General features: G+C 44.0%; 1 protein-coding gene and 1 long non-coding RNA gene across 4 annotated transcripts in view; one reads left to right on the plus strand and one right to left on the minus strand.

Annotated features, from left to right (window-relative positions):
• Window positions 1-155, minus strand: part of LOC133760847 (uncharacterized) — a 37,849-nt gene extending 37,694 nt beyond the window's left edge. For both annotated transcript variants that reach the window (XR_009866010.1, XR_009866009.1), the window contains exon 1: window positions 59-155. This is a non-coding gene — a long non-coding RNA (uncharacterized LOC133760847). The remainder of the gene's footprint in view (window positions 1-58) is intronic.
• Window positions 156-354: 199 nt separating this feature from the next.
• Window positions 355-20,286, plus strand: part of EPHX4 (epoxide hydrolase 4) — a 39,367-nt gene continuing 19,435 nt past the window's right edge. For both annotated transcript variants that reach the window (XM_062191728.1, XM_062191727.1), the window contains exons 1-4: window positions 355-598; window positions 3,015-3,100; window positions 12,037-12,194; window positions 14,879-15,007. In XM_062191728.1, the coding sequence (XP_062047712.1) occupies window positions 368-598; window positions 3,015-3,100; window positions 12,037-12,194; window positions 14,879-15,007 (604 nt within the window). In that variant the 5' untranslated portion in view covers window positions 355-367. The remainder of the gene's footprint in view (window positions 599-3,014; window positions 3,101-12,036; window positions 12,195-14,878; window positions 15,008-20,286) is intronic.

Raw genomic sequence — 20,286 nt, forward strand, 5'->3', positions numbered from 1 at the left:
CCTGAGATGGAGAACTTGAACCCTGGGCACAAGAGTGGCGCTTCCCGGTGGTCGGTACCTGGGACGGTTTGGCAAAGTCTTCCCTTCATTTTCCAGCGGGGTTTCTCCCCGCGGAGGCTCCTGCCCCGGCCTCGTCCCGGGCCGACCTCCCGGCGGGGGAGTCTCCCCTGCGGCGCTCGGGCGGGCGCGGCGGCCCCGCCGTGACTCGGGACGCAGCCCCGCCGCCGTCGCCGCTGCCGCCACTGCCGCCGCCGCCGCCGGGGCCGGGGGAGGCGCGCGCCGAGCCGGCGACGGCGGGCGGGCCTGACGCGGCGCGGCGCGCGCTCTCCGGCTGCGGAGGAAGGGCCGCGGGCCCCGCCGCCGCCCGATGGCGGGGCCGCGGGACCGCCTGCCCCGCCTGATGGTCGCGATCCGGTCCCTGCTCTTCTGGTCCCTGGTCTACTGCTACTGCGGGCTCTGCGCCGCCGTCCACCTGCTCAAACTTTTGTGGAGCATCGGCAAAGGACCCGCGCAGACCTTCCGGCGGGTCGCCCGCGAGCACCCTCCCGCGTGCTTGAACGACCCCTCTTTGGGGACCCACTGCTACGTGCGGATCAAGGTGAAGGCCAGCGCCGGCCTGGCGGTGACGGGCGGGAACGTGACGGCCGTGAGAGTGGAGGGTGCCGGGCTGCCCGCTCCGTGGCGCCCGGCTCAGCGTCCCCGAGAGTCCGCCGGCTCCCGGGCGCGCGGCAGGCTCCGGGAGGACGCCAGGGGGCGGCAGGAGGGGCGAGGTGTGGCGGCAGAGGGTCGTGTCTGAGGGAGAGAAGGAGGGAGGGAGCGAGCGAGCGAGCGCTGACAAGGTGCCTTGGCTGGTTTCTGAATGTGGAGTTTCTCTTACAGTGTCCCCTTAATGTGGCGGTCCGACCCCCGACCCTCGGCCGCAACAACCCCGCATTAATTCCGCTCCCTCTCCTTCCCTTGTGAAGGGAGATTCTCCCGTCACCTTTTTGCCCTCAGGAGCCCCGAGCAGCTGTGGGGGGAATTGTTCCTGGTGGCGCCCTGCTGTCCCGGGAGGCTGTCCTTGCCCGAATTTCATAGACAAAGAGACTAAGTCTTTTGGAAATCGGGAGTTCATTCTGCCCACAGACGCCCTAGGCCACGTGAAACGAGAGACTGTGTGTGTTTGTGGGGAGGGGAACAGATGGGTGAAGTCGGGGACCAGAGGAATGGCATAAAAAGTAAATGTCACCTGTGCCTGTGGATTTGAATTGTCCATGCCTACCCCAGCCTTTGTCCCAGCCCACGGGTATTCTATTTCCTGAGGCTCCAGGTGGTGAAGGGAAACAGTCCCCGTGATACACCCCACAGGCTGACTCACAAGCCTTTCAAAATCAGCAGCTTCATATGGGGGCATGTTTGTGTCACCGCGTCCTGATTGCCTAGGAGGAGCTAAACTAGCAGGCAGCTGGAGTTCAGGAGGGCAAGAGGAACTTCTTTCTGGCTCTTAATCAGCCTGGAGTTAAAGTGAGAACTGAAAATAAGTTAGTAGATGTGAAAACAAAAGGACAAATTACAACAGTCACTGGCACACAGCACAATGAAGCATCTGCTAGTGACATCCGGTCGGGTGTCCCCAGCATTTCAGCCTCCAAGACTCACCACCCAAGAAGAGGTTACTGAACTGCCAGAAGGCGTTCTGCTGTCAGATTTGTTAACTCTGGCAAATGGGAAGTGGAAAGGCGGTGTAAGAATCATTTGGGGAGCAGGTGTTTGGCTTAGCCATTCGGATGCCTGCATCCCACACAGAGTACCTGGGTTCAATTTTCCTGACTCCAGCCTCCTGCCAGTGTAGACCCTGGAAGGCAGTGGTGATGGCTCACCTAATTGGGTTCCTGCCACCCATGTGGGAGACCTGAATTCTGTTCCCTGCTCCTGGCTTTGGCCCTGGCCATTGTGAGTATTTGCGGACTGAACCAGTCGATGGAAGCTCTCTGTGTGCCTGTCCCTATCTCTCAAATGAAAAAATGAAGAAGAATCACCTGGAATTCCTCAGAACACCTTTCCTGTGACTCTGGAGGCCTAAAGAGCTTCCCCAGAGACACAGAACCCAGGAGTGCAAAGAACATTGCCCTGAGAGTGAGCACAAGAGGGGGATGCTGGTCACCACCCTGTTCCCAGTCACCCTTCTGACCTGTGTTCGCATGTTTGGATCTGTTTTGCTAACTCTGTGAAATAGTAGGGTCAATTAATAACCTTTTAAGGTTCTTTCATCTGTGCAAACCCATTTGCCTGGGTTGCCTGCCATAAAACCTCTAGTCTGTGCTCAGCTTCCAGTTCCTGGTTTCGCTCCTGGCTTTCTTTCAGAGTTTTTGTTTCTCCTTGTCTGGCTGTTTTCTCCGTTAGCTTAGACCACTCTCATTCCCATGCTTGGTATTTTCCTTGGGCTGTCTGGCCTCCCACCGGCAGAGTGATGACGCCTCGAGTGCTCAGGGCATTCCGCTGTTAGAAACACGCACTGACGTGACGTGAGGAGCAGGCAGCGAGGGGAACAGTACACGCAACACTCAAAATAATAACGGGGGAAGGAGAGACCTAAAAATAAGGGAAGGAGGTGTGAATTATGTAACTGATGGCACAGCTTTTGACGGGCAAGCTGAGAAAAGTCCATGACTAGGAGGTAAACTTGGCAGGATTATAAATTCAGAATCATTTACGTGTCCTGCAGAATTTGAATGAGATGAGAAGTGACACATCGGTAAGATGGAAGCTACAAATTGTGACATTTGCTTTGGAAGCTAAGTTGACCTTGTAGTAGTAGAATTAGGAAGGAGGAGGGTACTATGATGGGAATATCAACGAAAGTGAATCTTTATTTTATTCTATTGATAAATCATGGATTTTTTCCTTTTTGAAAGTTACTGACATTTCTTGATATTAAAAATAACGCAAGTGACTATTTTTTAAATGAAATAGGTATACTAGATATGCTCCTATGACACAAAACATTGCTAAAATCCCATGCCCTCCATTTTCAGGATTCGGGGTTACGCTTTCACTATGTTGCTGCTGGAGAAAGAGGGAAGCGCCTTATGCTGCTGCTTCATGGATTTCCAGAATTCTGGTAAGCTTACCAACGCGCATTAAAATTTGGCTTTTTGTCTTAGTCTCTTTTGTGCTGCTATAACAGAATATCACAAACTGGTAATTTGTGATGAATGGAAATTTATTTGCTTATGGTTTGGGAGGCTGGGGAGCCCCAGAACAAGGCAATGGCTTCTGGCAAACGTCTTCTTGTTTATAACATGGCAGAAGGTGGAAGGGCAGAAAGACAGAAGGGGCTGAAATTGTTCCTTTGTAACAGCATTAATTCCTCCCAAGAGTACATAGTACCTTCCTATCAGGGCTTAAAAGTCTCACACATTAATACTGTTACAATGGCAATTAAATTTCAACTTCAATTTTGGAGAGGACAAGCATTCAGACCTTACCATTTACCATAGTATCATTTTTTTTTAGTATTTATTTTTTATTCATTTGAAAGGCAGAGAGAGAGAGAGAGATCTTCCATCTACTGGTTCATTCCTTCAAATGGCTGCAATGATCAGGCCTGGGCCAGGCTAAAGCCAAGAGCTAGGAGTTTCTTCCACATCTCCTGTGTGGGTGTGGGGGCCTAAGCACTTGGGCCATCTTCTGCTGCTTTCCCAGGAGCATTTGCAGGGAGCTGGATCAGAAGTAGAGCAGCCAGGACTCCAGCTGGCACTCATATGGGATGCCAGTGCTGCAGGTGGCAGCTTAACCAGCTACCCTACAGTGCCAGCTTCAGTATCGTTTTCTTATAATGACTTGACAGACTCTGCTACCATGCCTGAATGTTCCTTCATCTCAGCAATGGTTTTCTTCCTAAAGAAACCTACATGCTGCCATCCTAAATTTGTACATTTTTGAGGATTAAAAGAAGTATCTTTTAACGTTTCAAATTTCTGAAATAGTCACAAAACAGTTTTTTTTGGATTTTCTAGAATACCTACTGTGGACAAAGTATCACAGTGACCGGGGAAAGGAGTTTCTCCAAATCAAAGGCTTGGAGTGTTTGTTACCAGGAAATTTTTGGAGAAGGCAGAAAGAAGAGGACCCATGGAAACTGAAAATGAGCTATTTCCTATGCACATAGCAACAGAGTCTTATTGATGCAGGATGAATTAAGGACCTAGATATTTCACATTGGGAAGAAAATCTAAAGACAGAAATACACAGTTGTTAGTTACTGTTTTAGTCCATGTTACTTTAACAAAATATCTGAGACTGGGTAATTTATAAAGAACAAAAATTTATTTCTCATAGCTCTGCAGGCTGGCAAGTCCAAGATCAGGGCACCAGGGTTAGGTCTCTTCTTCCAAGAAAGTACCTCATTGCTGTCTCTAGCGGGGATGCGCACTGTGTCCTCACACAGTGAAAAGACAGAAGGACAAACAGGGCCCAGCTGCTTCCCTCCAGCCCTTTTACAAGGTCACTATTCACACTCCACCCTTATGACTTAATCACCCCTAAAAGCACCACTTTTTAAAATTATCACATTGGTGATTAAGTTTCAACATATGAATTTTGGGGTATTCATTCAAACCATAGCAGCTACGCAGGGGTGAATTAATTCTTCTATTCTCCATGAACTTCACAGGACCAAATAAACACAGATGAAAGCAACATATGATTGAACTTTTTTTTTTTTTTTAATGAACTCCTTTAAAAAAGATGATATGGGGCTGGCATTGTGGTGTAGTGGGTAAAGCTGCCATTTGTGATGCCAGCATCCCATATAGGCACCAGTTCCTGTCCTGGCTGCTCCACTTCTGATCCAGTTCCCTGCTAATGGCCAGGGAAAAGCAGCGGAAGATGGGGCCCAAGTGCTTGGGCCCCTGCCACCCACTTGGGAGACCCAGAAGAAGCTCCTGGCTCTTGGCTTCGGTCTGGCACAGTGCTGGCCATTGTAGTCATCTGGGAAGTGAACCAGCAGATGGAAGATCACTCCTCAAATGCCTGCAACACCTGGGGCTGATCCAGGCCAAAGCCAGGAACCCAGAACTCAACCCAGGTCTTCCATGCCATTATCTGCTGCTTCCCACAGGGTGCATATTAGAAGGAAGCTGGAATCCAACAGAGTTGGAACTCAAACCCAGGCATTCCAATAAGGAATGCAAAAAAGTGTCCCAAGCGCCATCTTCACCATTAGAATGCCTGTAGGTAATTTCTTTTTCAGTTTAGGGCTAAAGTGTAAATCAAATGCATTTACTTATGAATTCTAGGAAGATAATATTTTAAAAATAGTCTTTTATAATTTATTAAATTATGCAGTTGCCCTATTACTTAGCATGTTTAGGATATTATTTGGCTGCACTCCTTGTTAACAATAGTAGTTACATTTATATTTAAGGTAATTTAAATAATTCACAATATAATGACATATGGAGGTATCATATTTGCATGATTTCTAATACAATTATAATGTAAAATTTTGCAGAATTGTGCACATTATGTTGAGTCAAATTTCTACCTTGAAATCTCTAATTAAGTGCATTTTAAATGAATAATACTTAACATATTAAAACAGCACATGCTTTAATAGAATTTGAATATAATTCTCCCCCCAAAATTTGTGATCTTTAGTTGTTGTCTCAAACCTACAATGAGATATTGCCTCAACACTGTCCAAACGGTTATTATCCAAAAGATAGAGAGCAGCAAATGCTGAGGGGGATGTAGAGAAAGGAGAACTCAAACACTGTTGGTGGGAATGTAAATTAATGCAGCCACTGTGGAAAACAGTATTTCAGTTTCTTTAAAAGTTGGGAAATAAACTTGCCTATAGGATCCAGCAATGTCACTACTGGGTATATACCCAAAAGACATGAATATATTGTATACCTGCTCCACTATGTTTATATCAGCACTGTTCACAGTAGCCAAAATATGGAATCAACCGAGGTGTCTATCATCAGATGAATGGATAAAAAGCTATATATATATATATATATATATATATATATATATATATATACACACACACACACACATATATAAAATTTTCAGCTATAAAAAAGAATAAAATTATATCATTTGCATCAAAATGGTTGGAATTGGAGGACATCATGTTGAATGAAATAAGCCAAACACATGGGGCTGACACTGTGGCATAGCAGGTAAAGCCGCCGCCTGCTTTGCCGACATCCCATATGGGCGCTAGGTCAGTCACGGCTGCTCCTCTTCCAATCAAGCTCTCTGCTATGGCCTGGGAAAGCAGTAGAAGATGGCCCAAGTCCTTGGGTCCCTGCACCCACATGGAAGACCAGGAAGAAGCTCCTAGCTCATGGCTTCGGATCAGCGAAGCTCTGGCCATTGCGGCCAACTGGGGAGTGAACCAGCAGATGGAAGACCTCTCTCTCTCTCTCTCTCTCTCTCTCTCTCTCTCTCTCTCTGCCTCTCCTTCTCTCTGTGTAACTCTGACTTTCAGAGTAATAAATAAATCTTTAAAAAAAAAAAAAGAGCCAAACACAGAAAGACAAATACTGCATGTTTCCCTTAAATGTGGGGGCTAAAATTAAAAAAAAAAAAAGAAAGAAAGAAAGAAAGAAATGCCTGTGTGCCTCAGTTTTGCTGCAAATATAGTGTTTTGTCAAAAAAAAAAAGTTGGACTTCAGTTAAAAAGATATAAAAAAACTCAAAATGAGGTAAAACCAATGAAAAATAATACAGTAATTCTCATATGTGTTGACAAATGAGTACATTTAAAGAAACAAACTGGTTCACAGAGACATTAAGAAAATTACTGTGGCCTACCCAAAAAAGATGTGATTTATTAACATTTTCAATCCATCTTAATTGACTATACTTTTACAGATTTTGCAAGTCAGATTTCTAGTACCAAACTGAAGATTTTGTATCCATTCATAATTCCAAATGCGTATCTGACACCCTCCAGTCCATCTATATATTGATGTAAGGAAATTGACTTGTACATTGATTTTTTTTTTTTTTTTTTTTGACAGGCAGAGTGGACAGTGAGAGACAGAGACAGAGAGAAAGGTCTTCCTTTTGCCGTTGGTTCACCCTCCAATGGCCGCCGCGGTAGCGCGCTGCGGCCGGCGCACCGCGCTGTTCCGATGGCAGGAGCCAGGTGTTTATCCTGGTCTCCCATGGGGTGCAGGACCCAAGGACTTGGGCCATCCTCCACTGCACTCCCTGGCCACTGCAGAGAGCTGGCCTGGAAGAGGGGCAACCGGGACAGGATCGGTGCCCCAACCGGGACTAGAACCCGGTGTGCCGGCGCCGCTAGGCGGAGGATTAGCCTATTGAGCCGCGGCGCCGGCCTTGTACATTGATCTTTTTGCTTCACACTGCAGCACCCCTCTCATGACTGGCTTATAATCTTGCATCACTGTATCCACTTGCCTGTCATTCTCTGGCAGTATTTCTAGACAGTGATCCTCTACTTGGCTTGCATCAGAGAATTCTGCACTGTGTTCCCGTGAACAGATGTGCACACGGATGCTTTTTTAAAAAATGCGTATTTTGAGTTCCATAGCATAATGAGTCATTTTGAAAAAGTTCATGTCTCTTTTCTATTAGTTATCCAAAACGAGTTTGCTTCTTTGAAAAGGAACATCTCATGGTGTCTGCACTCCAGTTATTTCACAGTTCCATTATCAAGTACACGGGGAATGCCTGGTCCACCAAAGGCCTACGGGACTTGGCTGCAGCACCGTGCCCATTCTAATTGGCCAGTGCTGGTGCCATTTTGGTTCTTAAATGTATTATTATTATTATTATTAATTTATTTGAAAGTCAGGGTTACAGAGAGAGAGAGAGAGAGAAATCTTTCATCTGCCAGTTCATTCCCCAGATGGCCACAATAGCTGGGACTGGTCCAGGAGACTAGAACTCCATCCAGGTCTCCCACCTGGGTGGCAGCAGCTTAAGTCCTTGAGCCATCTTCTGCTGCTTTCCAGGGGCATTTGTAGGGAGCTGGATAGGAAGTGTAGCAGTCAGGACTCAAACCAGTGTTGATATGGGACGCTGGAGTCACAATCAGTGGCTTTACCTGCTGGGCCACAATGCCGGAGGCGCCTGTTCAGTGTTTTTAATAATGTTTTTTTTTTTTTTAAGATTTATTTTATTTATTTGAAAGACAGTTAAGAGAAGTAGAAGAAGAGAGAGAGAGAGAGAGGTCTTCCACTGGCTCATTCCCCAAATGGCTGCAACAGCCAGAGCTGAGCTAATCCAAAGCTAGGAGCCAGGTGCTTCTTCCTGGTCTCCCATGTGGGTGCAGGACTAGGGCCATCCTCCACTGTTTTCCCAGGTGCATTAGCAGGGAGCTGGATCAGAAATGGAGCATCTGGGACTCATTGGCACCCATATGGGATGCCAGCCCTGCAGGCCGGGGCTTTGACTCCCACATTGCCATTCTTGCTTGTACTCATGGTTCAGAATCTTCTCTACAGAAGACTTTTTTTCTTTAGCAAGCAGAAGTTTATGTAACGTAGTTGTTTTATTGGATTCTTTCAATGGTAATCTTTGTTATTGTTTTTTAATCTTTAGACTTTTTCCCCATAACTAAGCTGTTTTATTACTAAACCACTAAGTCCTATTTGTCAGTGAAGTAAAGTGAGTAAAAAGCTACTCTTGATGGAAATAAATTTCCATGTAGTCAATGTTTTCAGAGAATCTGAAGTGTCTTCCTTACATAACTCCACCAAAGGCCTGGGCTGGATAAGCAGTCAGATATTTTGGTAAGACTCTCAAGCTCACCTTCCTTCTCACTTTCTTTTTTTTTTTTTTTAAACCTTATAATGTATTCACTCTGTCTAGAAATTCAGACTACAAAGTAATTCACTGCTCATAGTATGGATTCCCTGATGACCGTAAGCATATTTTAAAAAAGCTTAAGGGCTGGTGCTGCAGCCTAGCAGGTAAAGCCACTGCCTGCAGTGCTACCATCCCGTGTGGGCTCTGGTTCAAGACATAGCTGTTCCACTTCTAATCCAGCTCTCTGCTATGACCCTGGAAAGCATTGGAAGATGGCTCAAGTCCTTGGGCCCCTGCACCCGCATGGGAGACCTGAAAGAAGCTCCTGGCTCCTGGTTTCGTATCAGCCCATCTTTGGCCATTGCGGCCATTTGGGGAGTGAAGCAGCAGATGAAAGACCTCTCTCTGCTTCTGCCTCTGCTTCTCTGTAACTCTGCCTTTCAAATAAATAAATAAATCTTTAAAAGAAAAGCTTAGAAAATTGACTTCTTAAGTACATCTATACCAATTTTACTATCTGGTATTGTGTGGTTTCTGTAAATATTGGCCCTTTGTTATACCCCCACTGAAGCTGGTGAAAAAGAAAGACAGGGAGTCAGCATGTGGCCAGCAAATTAAGCCCTCCCCCCCCCCCTTTTTTTTTAAAGATTTATGTATTTATTTGAAAGGCCGAGTTACAGAGAGGCAGAGAGAGAGAGAGAGAAAAAGAGAGAGAAGTCTTCCATCTGCTGGTTCACTCCCCACATGGCTGCAATGGCTAGAGCTATGCCGATCCAAAGCCAGGATCCAGGAGCTTCTTCCAGGTATCCCACATGGGTGCAAAGGCCCAAGGACTTGGGCCATCTCCTACTGCTTTCCCAGGCCATAGCAGAGAGCTGGATTGGAAGTGGAGCAGCGGGACTCGAACCGGCGCCCATATAGGATGCCAGCACTGCAGGTGGCAGCTTATCCTCTATGCCACAGTGCCAGCCCAAGCCATCTCTTGCAACACCAGCAGCCTATATTGGAGTGCTGGTTTGAGTCCCACTTGTTCCACTTCTGACCTGGGAAGGCAGCAGAAGATGTCTCAAGAGCTTAGGTTCCTGCCATACATGGACCAGAATGGAGCTCCATGCTCCTGGCTTTAGTCAGGACCAGCATTGGCCATTACAACCATTTGAGAAGTGATCCAATAGATGGAAAGTTCCCCCTCTCTCTCTCCATCCCTCGCTCTCTCTCAGCTTTCAAATATATCAATTAATAAATCTTCAAAAAATTTAAGGCAGAGCTGGGTGTTTGGCCTAGTGGTTGAGACACCAGTTAAATCACTTGTTTTCCATATCTGAGTATTTGGGTTTTTTACCTGGCTTCAGCTCCTAACTCCAGTTTCCTGTTAATGTTCACAGTGGGAGGCAGTGGTGATGGCTCAAGTAATTAGGTTCCTATCACTCATGTGGGAGACCTGCATTGGTTCCAGGCCATGGCTTTTGCCCCCTGGTTGTCACAAGCAATTGAAGAATGAACCAATGGATGATGACAGCTATCTGTTGGTCTCTCTGCTTCTCAAGTAAAAAAATAATAATAATTGAAAAGAAGAGTGACAGAGAGACAGAAACAGAGATTGTCCATGCTCTGGATCACTCCCCAAATGCCTCCAACAGCCAGGATTGGGCCAGGATGAATCCAGGAGCCCAGAATTCTATCTAGACCTCCCACAAGGGTGACAGGACTGCAAGCACTTGGGCCATCATCTGCTGCCTCATAGGATGCATTAGCCAGAAACTGGATGGAAAGCAGAGGAGCCAGCATTCAAATCAACTCTCTGATATAGAAGTGGGCATTGAAAGTGGTGGCCTTGGCTGGCGCTGCGGCTCACTAAGCTAATCCTCCGCCTTGCGATGCCGGCACACCGGGTTCTAGTCCCGGTGGGGGCACCGATCCTGTCCCAGTTGCCCCTCTTCCAGGCCAGCTCTCTGCTGTGGCCAGGGAGTGCAGTGGAGGATGGCCCAAGTGCTTGGGCCCTGCACCCCATGGGGGACCAGGAGAAGCACCTGGCTCCTGCCATCGGAACAGCGCGGTGCGCCGGCCGCAGCGCGCTACCGCGGCGGCCATTGGAGGGTGAACCAACAGCAAAAAGGAAGACCTTTCTCTCTGTCTCTCTCACTGTCCACTCTGCCTGTCAAAAAAATAAAAATAAAAAATAAAAATAAATAAAATAAAAAAAAAGAAAGTGGTGGCCTTGCCCACTGTGCTTCAGTGCCCACCCCAAATAAATAAACTTTTTAAAAAGAATGTTTCCTGTGCCAGCACTGTTGTGTACAAGGTTAAGCCTCTGCCTGCAGTGTCAGCATCCCATGTGAACCCCGGTTCAAGTTCCAGCTGTTCCACTTCCTATTCAGCTCCCTGCTAATGTGCCTGGCACAGCAGCAGAAGATGGCCCAAGTGCCTATGCCCTTGAACCCACGTGGGAGACCTGGAAGAAGCTCCTGGCTCCAGCTCCAGCTTTGGCCTGGCCCAACGCCAGCCATTGTGGCCATTTGGGGAGTGAACCAGCAGATGAAAGATTTCTCTCTCTCTCTCTTGCTCTCCTTCTCTCTATTTCTACCTTTTAAATAAATAAATATATATATATATATTTTAAACACCTAGGTAATAAATGCTGGTTTCAGGTGTGGCTGATTATCTGCAGCATTTTTTTTTAATATATATATATATTTTTGACAGGCAGAATGGATAGTGAGAGAGAGAGAGACAGAGAGAAAGGTCTTCCTTTTTGCCGTTGGTTCACCCTCCAATGGCCGCTGCAGCCAGCGCATCGCGCTGATCCGAAGCCAGGAGCCAGGTGCTTCTCCTGGTCTCCCATGCGGGTGCAGGGCCCAAGCACTTGGGCCATCCTCCATTGCACTCCCGGGCCATAGCAGAGAGCTGGCCTGGAAGAGGAGCAACCGGGATAGAATCCGGTGCCCCCACCGGGACTAGAACCTGGTGTGCCGGCGCCGCAAGGCGGAGGATTAGCCTGTTAAGCCACGGCGCCGGCCATAAATAAATAAATATTTTAAAAAAAAACCAGAATGTTTCCAACACAAAGAATTGATAGATGTTTAAAAAGAGATAAAACAATTCTAACAGAGAATGTCCATGTTTCCTTTTCAAATAGGTCTCTTTTTCCTGCCGACATGCAACCATGTAATATTTCTAAATAAGTTACTTCTTAAAGTTTCTGTAATGTTATTCTTTGTGATGGCTATATGGTATTTCTTCTATTTAATTTTTCTCTTGCAGGTACTCTTGGCGTCATCAACTGAGGGAGTTTAAAAGTGAATATCGTGTTGTGGCTTTGGACTTAAGAGGCTATGGAGAAACAGACGCCCCTATTCACCAAGGAAGTTATAAATTAGACTGTCTAATTACTGACATAAAGGATATTCTAGATTCTCTAGGTAGGTTAGTTTTTTTAAATATATATTAATTCTTTTTAAGGAACTAACATTCGCCATACTGAAATGATGGCTTCTTTTGGGAGAGTCTGCATTTTTCACCCAGCAGAGCATTCTCTGAATCCTGTCATCAGGATACAGGCTGAACTATTTAGACAGGAAATTTAAAATAATGCATCTGGAGTAACCATTCAGCCCCCAGCCAATAGGGACTTTTGCTTTTAAAAATAGACCTAATGTATGCGCTTATTATTTTCAGAATTACTGAAAATTTGATTCTTGCATAAAGAAACTTAATTTCTTCAGAATCCACCCTTAAATATTCATTTTAAAATGTGACTTAAAATATCACCCTTAAAATTCATTTTTTAAGATGCAAAAGCACTTGCATTATCCCTCTTGTGTCTGTCAGCTAGTGCCCAAATCATTCTCTTAAGAAACTACCCCAAACTCAGTGACATACAGTCCCAACCATTTATTAATATGTTCATGGACTTGCAGGTCACCTGTAGGCTGGGTCCCTCTGTATCTTTGCCTCAGGCTCATGTCCTGCTGGAATTGGCCTCTCACTGTGAATTGGACTGGAGGCCAAGCTAAAGGGGTGTAGCCATGGGATTGAGGGGAGCTCTTCTGCTGATGGCAGAATTGACAAGAGCAAAGATAAGCTCCATAAGTTTCTACTAGCAGCCCATTGGCCAAGGCAAATCTTATGGAGCAGCCAAAAGTCATCCAACATGAGACCAAAGCAAATCACATGGTGATATCTAACATCACCACAAAGTTTACTCCTTCTATGGCAGTGGGGAAAGGGAGAGTAAATATTTTTAACAATAATCTAATCTACTACAATCTCTTTGACTAGAACCTGGCTACAACTTCTTCAACTAGAACCTAGCTGATGCTATCAGTATATTTGCCTTTATACAGATTTATTTTATTTATTTGAAAGGCAGAATTGCAGAGAGAAGGGGGGGAGTAGAGAGAGATAGAGGGAGAGGCCTTTCATCCAGTGGTTTACTCCCCAAATGGCCACAATAGCCAGGGCTGGGCCAGGCAAAAGCCAGGAGCCAGAAGCCTCCTCAGGTCTCCCACGTCGGTGACAGAGGCCCAAACACTTAGGCCATCTTCCACTGCTTTTCCCAGGGCATTAGCAGGGAGCTGGATCAGAAGTGGAGTAGCCAGGACTCGAACTGATGCCCTTTTGGGATGCTGGCTTCACAAGCATCAGTTCCACCTGCTACACCATGGTGCCGGCCCCAAGGCTAATAGTTTTAAAGGAGAAAAAATTAGATGGGGTTTGGAAGTGTCAACACACAATATTGTCATTTAGTGTTGTTTGAGTAAAACAGACTCACTTATTTTGAACAGCTGTATTTCATTCAGATCTTGTGATAATTTAGTCCAACCTGGCCTAAATTTGCCATTATAAAATTTTCTAGACAAATCAATAGTGTAAACACAGTGTGCCTGTGTGTGTTAGTATAGTGGTAGAGAATGATGGTGAATAATACTTGAAAAAATTATTTTTGAGTACTACAAGAGTAAGTTCAAATGAATCTTATCCATCTATACTAAATAGATTCTGTAGAAATCTCTAGTAATCAATGTTTTAGCCTAATTCGAATTACTATAATGATTGCTTGAAATAAAGCTTGTATATCTTTGGTACAACAATTAAGACTTTTCACTAATTCAGTTTGATGTCATTCCAAATTAGTGGTTTCTTATAATACTTATTTATTTGAAAGGTGGAGTTACAGAGAAAGAGGAAGAGACAGAGAGATCTTACATCTGCTGGTTCACTCCCCAAATGCCTACAAGACCTTGCAAAAGTCAGGAGCCTGGATCTTCCATCAGGGTCTCCCATGTGAATGGCAGGGACACAAGTATTTGGACCAATTTCTGCCACTTTCCCATGCACATTGGCAGGGAGCTGGATCGGAAGTGGAACAGCTAGGACTTGAACTGATGCTCATTTGGGATGCCAGCATTGCAGGCAGCAGCTTAACCTGCTGAGCCACAACACTGGCATCCAAATTAGTAATGTTTTATTGTACTGAGAGTAACATTAGATTTGTAATATTAGGAAGAAAAATTAATGCTTCTTGGAAATACAGATTTACAAGTTGGGCATAGAAGGAGCATTTTTTACTTTAAGTAGAAATTTCTCAGAAAATATTCTAAATAATCTTACTTATGACCTAATTATGAGCAGTCTTTGCCATGGTTTCTAAACTCAGGTCCATGTGACAAGAGGTGAGCTGGCTATTTCATGTTAGAAAAAAACAAGGAAGAATTCCTGAGAGAGATTATGACTCAATAGGTCTACAATGGACCTGGGCATCTAAATTTTCTAAAAAGCTGTCTAATGATTCAGATACAGAGACAAGTTTTAGAACCAGTGGACTCAGTGTATTTGTACAATGTATTAATTTTGGGGTATATAAAGGGTCTTCAAAAATTTCATGAAAAATATGAAGTATGAAAAACTATGCATGAATCTCCAAACATTTTTGCAGCAAAATAAATTTATCTTTCAATTCTGTTTTTGTGAACTTCTGGGAGTACATTTATATAGGGTAAGATAACACAAAGAGGAATTTGAGATGTGTAACTATTTTATATGAGGTAATGATGTGCCTGTCTGTTTGTCTTCAGTGATGTCAACATTTATTTCTCCATTACAGGGTATAGCAAATGTGTTCTAATTGGCCATGACTGGGGGGGCATGATTGCCTGGCTAATTGCCATCTGTTATCCTGAAATGGTGATGAAGCTTATTGTTATTAACTTCCCTCATCCAAATGTATTTACAGGTTGGTTTTAAGTTTTCATTAAAAATCTCTGCTAATGTGGCAATTCACTGTTATCGCTGACGTTTTGGATTAAAAGTTTTGACATTCGGTTAGCATAGTCTTTTAAAAATTAAATGACTAAACCATGATAGCACATGAGAAAGCCAGATACCTTGGTTTTAAATCTTCTTAGAGCCTAAGGAAATACTGCTTCGTGTTTACTTGCAGATTTTATTCTTTTTAAAAAAATATTTGACTGTTAACTTGGGGAGGAATAAAGGAGAAAATGCAGTGACATTACTTTGACAGTAATGAATCCTGACAGCCTAGAAGTAAATCCCCCTCCTTCCTGACTGCTTTACCTATCAGGAATAGCAGTGCTCTTTAAAGTAGCAGTTCTCAAACTTTTGGTCTCCAGACTTCTTAAATTAAAACAATTAAAGCCTCCAATGAACTCTTTAAAAAAAAAAAAGATTTATTTATTTGAAAGGCAGAGTTGGAGAGAGGGAGAGAGAGACAGACAGACAGACAGGTCTTCCATCCACTGGTTCACTCCCCAAATGGCTACAATGGCCAGAGCTGGGCTAATCCAAAGCCAGGAGCTTCTTCCAGATCTCCCATGTAGGTGCAGGGGCCCAAGCACTTGGTCCATCCTCCACTGTCTTCCCAGGTGCATTAGCAGGGAACTGGGTCAGAAGTGGAACAGCCAGAACTTGAACCTGTGCCCAAATGGGATGCCAATGCCACAGGCTGCAGCCTTACCACTACTCCACAGCACTGGGGTCCTCCAATGAACTCCTGTTTATAGGAGTTTTATATTTAAATATTCACTGTATAGGGAACTAAAACTGAGACATATTTTACTCTCTGCTGTGGCCAGGGAGTGCAGTGGAGGATGGCCCAAGTGCTTGGGCCCTGCACCCCATGGGGGACCAGGATAAACACCTGGCTCCTGCCATCGGAACAGCGCGGTGCGCCGGCCGCAGCGCGCTACCGCGGTGGCCATTGGAGGGTGAACCAACGGCAAAGGAAGACCTTTCTCTCTATCTCTCTCTCACTGTCCACTCTGCCTGTCAAAAAAAAAAAAAAAAAAAAGAAAAGAATCTATGTACTGATTCATTAAAAAAAAATCCATTATCTGTTAACACAAATAACACATTTTTAATGAAAACTAACTGCATCTTCCAAGACAAAGTTTTAATGAAAAGAATGTCATTATTTTACACTTTCGTAAATCTCTTTAACTTTTGGCATAATAGAAAACAGCTGGGTTCTCATAGCTGCTTCTGCATCCAGTCTGTTGCCATATGTTGTTGAATTGAAGTAGATGAAGAAATATGGCCTCACACAGATTTGCAATTGGAAAAGGGAGGATTATTTTAATAACCTTTTCCATTAACTCTGGATTTTCTTCCTTAATACTTTACTCAAAAATTGATGGTTTCTTAAAGCTTAGTAACAATATGGAGTGTGATATCATATAAATGAACTTTCCATACTTTGTTGCGTTGAAATCCATTGGCTCCCTAACATTTTGAATGGATCTGTTATCCATGCACAATTTTGTATCATCATGAATACATTGGAAGTTATTGGTTTACTAAGTTATGCAGCTTTCCATAAGTTGACATATTTCATTATACAGCAATTACACTCACTTACATCACCTCAATCTAATAAGAAGAACCTTTAAGAGTTGCAAAGCTGTCATTTCACAGTACCAAATACAAGTCTTCCAAAATTCTAATTTTCATTTGAAAGCTTAAATTTTATCAATGGCAAAAAATACTGTTGATTTTTTTCCTTAAAGTGACAGACTGACTTTGTTCATTTTTTTTTTTTTTAAGATTTATTTGTTTATTTGAAAGAGTTACAGAGAGAGAGGAAGAGACAGATCTTTCATCTTCCATCTGCTGGTTCACTCCCCAAATTCTCACTGGAGCTGGGCCAGGCCAAAGCTGGGAGCCAGGAGCTTCTTTCAGTCTCCCATGTGGGTGGTGGGGGCAAAACAATTGGGTGGTCTACTGCTGCTTTTCCCAGGCTATTAGCAAGGAACCACATTGGAAGTGGAGCAGCTGGTGTTTCAGGCAGTGGCTTTACCTGCAACACCACAATGCAGGCACAAACTTTCTTCATTTACAAGAGATTATCTGCAAAATACACTTGTCTGACTGAAGAGAGTTTATTAGTCATTCTTTCAAATAAAAATGGTGTTCCATTAAAATGCAGCTAATTCGATCCATCAACTCCAACAATTGCGAAAGTCCTTTTTCTTCAGACAACCATTATATTTGCATGTGCAACGGAACTGCTGTATATCTACTTTCTGTTTTACCACACAGAATATTAAAAAGATATGTGCTCAAAGACCAAGATTTATGAAAATTAGTAATTTCTGCCATTATATCAAGGACATTGTTAAGTGATGCTGGCACTTATTAAATTAATGGGCTGGCTGATTGATCTGCCACAAGTGTGCAGTGGTGAATAATACAATGACTACAGTCTGGTTTAGTGTTTGATTTGTGCTAAGGCACCTGCAGCTTTATCCACTATTGCTTTTGTGTCATCAGTACAGATATCAACACAGTGAAAAAAAGCAAATAATGTCTTTTTATAAAACAGTTGTGACCATCAGGATACCTTAAAATCACATTGGGGATCCCCAGGGATCCACACTGGCTGTTCCTTGAGAACTTCTGCTTTAGTGGGAGTTCTTATTTTTTTTAAATTTTATTGTTTTTGTTGTTGTTGGTAGTGGGAACTCTCTTTTTTAATAAATAATGTTATTTTCTTGTATTTTTCCTTTTTTTAAGATTTATTTTATTTATTTGAAAGGCAGAGTTACAGAGAGAGATAGACAAAGAGATACAAAAAGGTCTTTCATCCGCTGGTTCACTCCCCAAGTGGCTGCAACAGCTGGAGCTGCGCCGATCCAAAGCCAGGAGCCAGGAGCTTCTTCCAGGTCTCCCACATGGATGCAGGGGCCCAAGGGCCTGAGCCATAGGTCATAGGTCATAGTCAAAGTGGAAGTTCTCTCCTCCATTCAGAGAAAGGTAACTCCTTCTTTGATGGCCCGCTAGAACTAATTTTTTTAATAAAGATTTATTTAACCCACTATACCACAGCACTGGCCCCTCCTGGAACTAAGGTCAATAATAGTTTTGACCTTCTTAGGTTAATATGAGGTTTTTGAGTAACATACTATAATTTTCCCTTAACAGTATTGGTATCTCAATGCAGGAGTGAATAATCTTATTCACTGATGATTTCATAAAAAATGCAGCATAAACAATGATACATTACCTAAAAGTTATATTTCTAAAAACTCCAACCATGGTGAATATAGTTATAAAATGAGAGATAATAATAATAAACAGCCTCTGTAGCAAGGAAAATAAGAGTGTAGTGCACAATACACAAATGCAAGGATGCTTCAAAAAATTTATGGGCAGAGACGGGTGTTGTGGCATAGCAGTAAAGCCACCACCATCCCATATGGGTGCCGGTTTGTGTCCGGGCTGCTCCACTTCCTATCCAGATCCCTACTAATGGCTTGGAAAAGGCAGCAGAAGATGACCCAAATGCTTGAGCTTCTGCTGCCCATGAGACCCAGATGAAGCTCTTGGCTTCAGCCTGACCCAACCCTGCTCGTTGTGTCCATCTGGGGAGTGAACCAGTAGGATGGAAGATCTCTCTTTTTCATCCCTTCTTTGTGACTCTTTTAAAGAAATAAATAAATCTTAAAAAAGAAAAAGAAAAACGGTTTATGGGAAGAGTCTAGTGTTTTGGCATAACAGGTTAAGCTGCCGCTCACATTAGCATCCCATAGCTTGAGCACCAGTTCAAAACTCAGCTGCTTCACCTCCAATGCAGTCTCCTGCTAATGTGCCTGGGAGGACAGCAGAAGATGACCTAAGTACTTGGGGCCTTGGCACCCACGTGGGAGACCTGGATAGAGTTCCTGGCTCCTGGCTTCAGCCTGATCCAGATCTGGCTGTTGTGACCATTTGGGGAGTGAGTAAAGCAGCAACTCCCTCTCTGTTGATGTACTTTTCAAATAAATAAATAAATATTTTTTAAAAGTTTGTGGAAAATAAAATTAAAATGTGGGATTATTTTGGTACAAAAATTTTTTAAAACCCACACATAGTTTTTTCATAACTTTTTCATGAACTTTATAAAAAATTTTAATTAACTAATCTAAATGTCATCAATTAATTTATTTGAGAGGCAGATACAGGTCCTAACTGCTGATTCATTCCCCCAAATGCCTGCAGTTGCCAGGCTGAGCTATAGAGAAGCCAGGAATGGTGACTCAATCCAGGTGGCTCAAGTGGGTGGGACTGGGCAGCAACCCCGTCACTTGAGCCATCACCTCTGCCTCCCAGGGTCCGCTTTAACAGGAAGCTGGAGTTAGGAGCCAACACTGAGTAGCAAACCTAGGTACTCTGATAGGGACTCATCCATCTTAATGCTAAACACCCAACCCTCTGATAGATTACAAAATTTTTTTGCACCAAAATTTATCTTTTGGTTTTCCGTGAATTTTTGAAGTAACCTCGGATACATGTCTGATGTATATGATCATGTTACTCCCCAGGTTATGAATTCAGTGTCTTCCCAAACTGCCTAAAATAAAATCCTTACCATTTTGGTTTTATGTGATCAGGCTTCTGCTTTTCTTTTGGACTCATTTCACATTATCTCCCCCTCACTCTACACATCAGCCACATTAGTCTTCTTTCTGGTTCTTGAGTGTCCCAGCCCAGGACCTACTTGCTGTCCCTGGATGCTGCTCTTTTTATATTTTTGTGTGACTGTCTCCCTGTTACCACCCAGGACTCGGCCCACATGTAATATCCTCAGAGGGGCCTCTTCTGACCACCTCTGTTAAATAGGAGTCCCTCCCCCCATCACTGACAGTCAGACTGCCTTGCTTTATTTCTTCATGGCTTGCTTGCTTGCTTTATTATTTATTTATTTGTTTGAAAGGCAGAGTTACGGAGAAGCAAAGACAGAAGCAGAAAGAGGTCTTTCAACTGCCGCTTCACTCCCCAAATGGCTACAACACCCAAAGATGGGCTGATTCAAAGCCAGGAGCCAGGAGCCTCTTCCGGGTCTCCCATGCAGGTGCAGGGGCCCAAGGACTTGGGCCATCTTCTGTTTTCCCAGGCCATAGCAGGGAGCTGGATCGGAAGTGGAGCAGCTGGGACTCAAAGCAGGGTCCATATGGAATGCCAGCACTGCAGGTGGCAGCTTTACCCTCTATGCCACAATGCCGGCCCCGGCATTATTAC

This window comes from Lepus europaeus, chromosome 5, assembly GCF_033115175.1.
Source record: "Lepus europaeus isolate LE1 chromosome 5, mLepTim1.pri, whole genome shotgun sequence".
Lineage (NCBI taxonomy): Eukaryota > Metazoa > Chordata > Mammalia > Lagomorpha > Leporidae > Lepus > Lepus europaeus.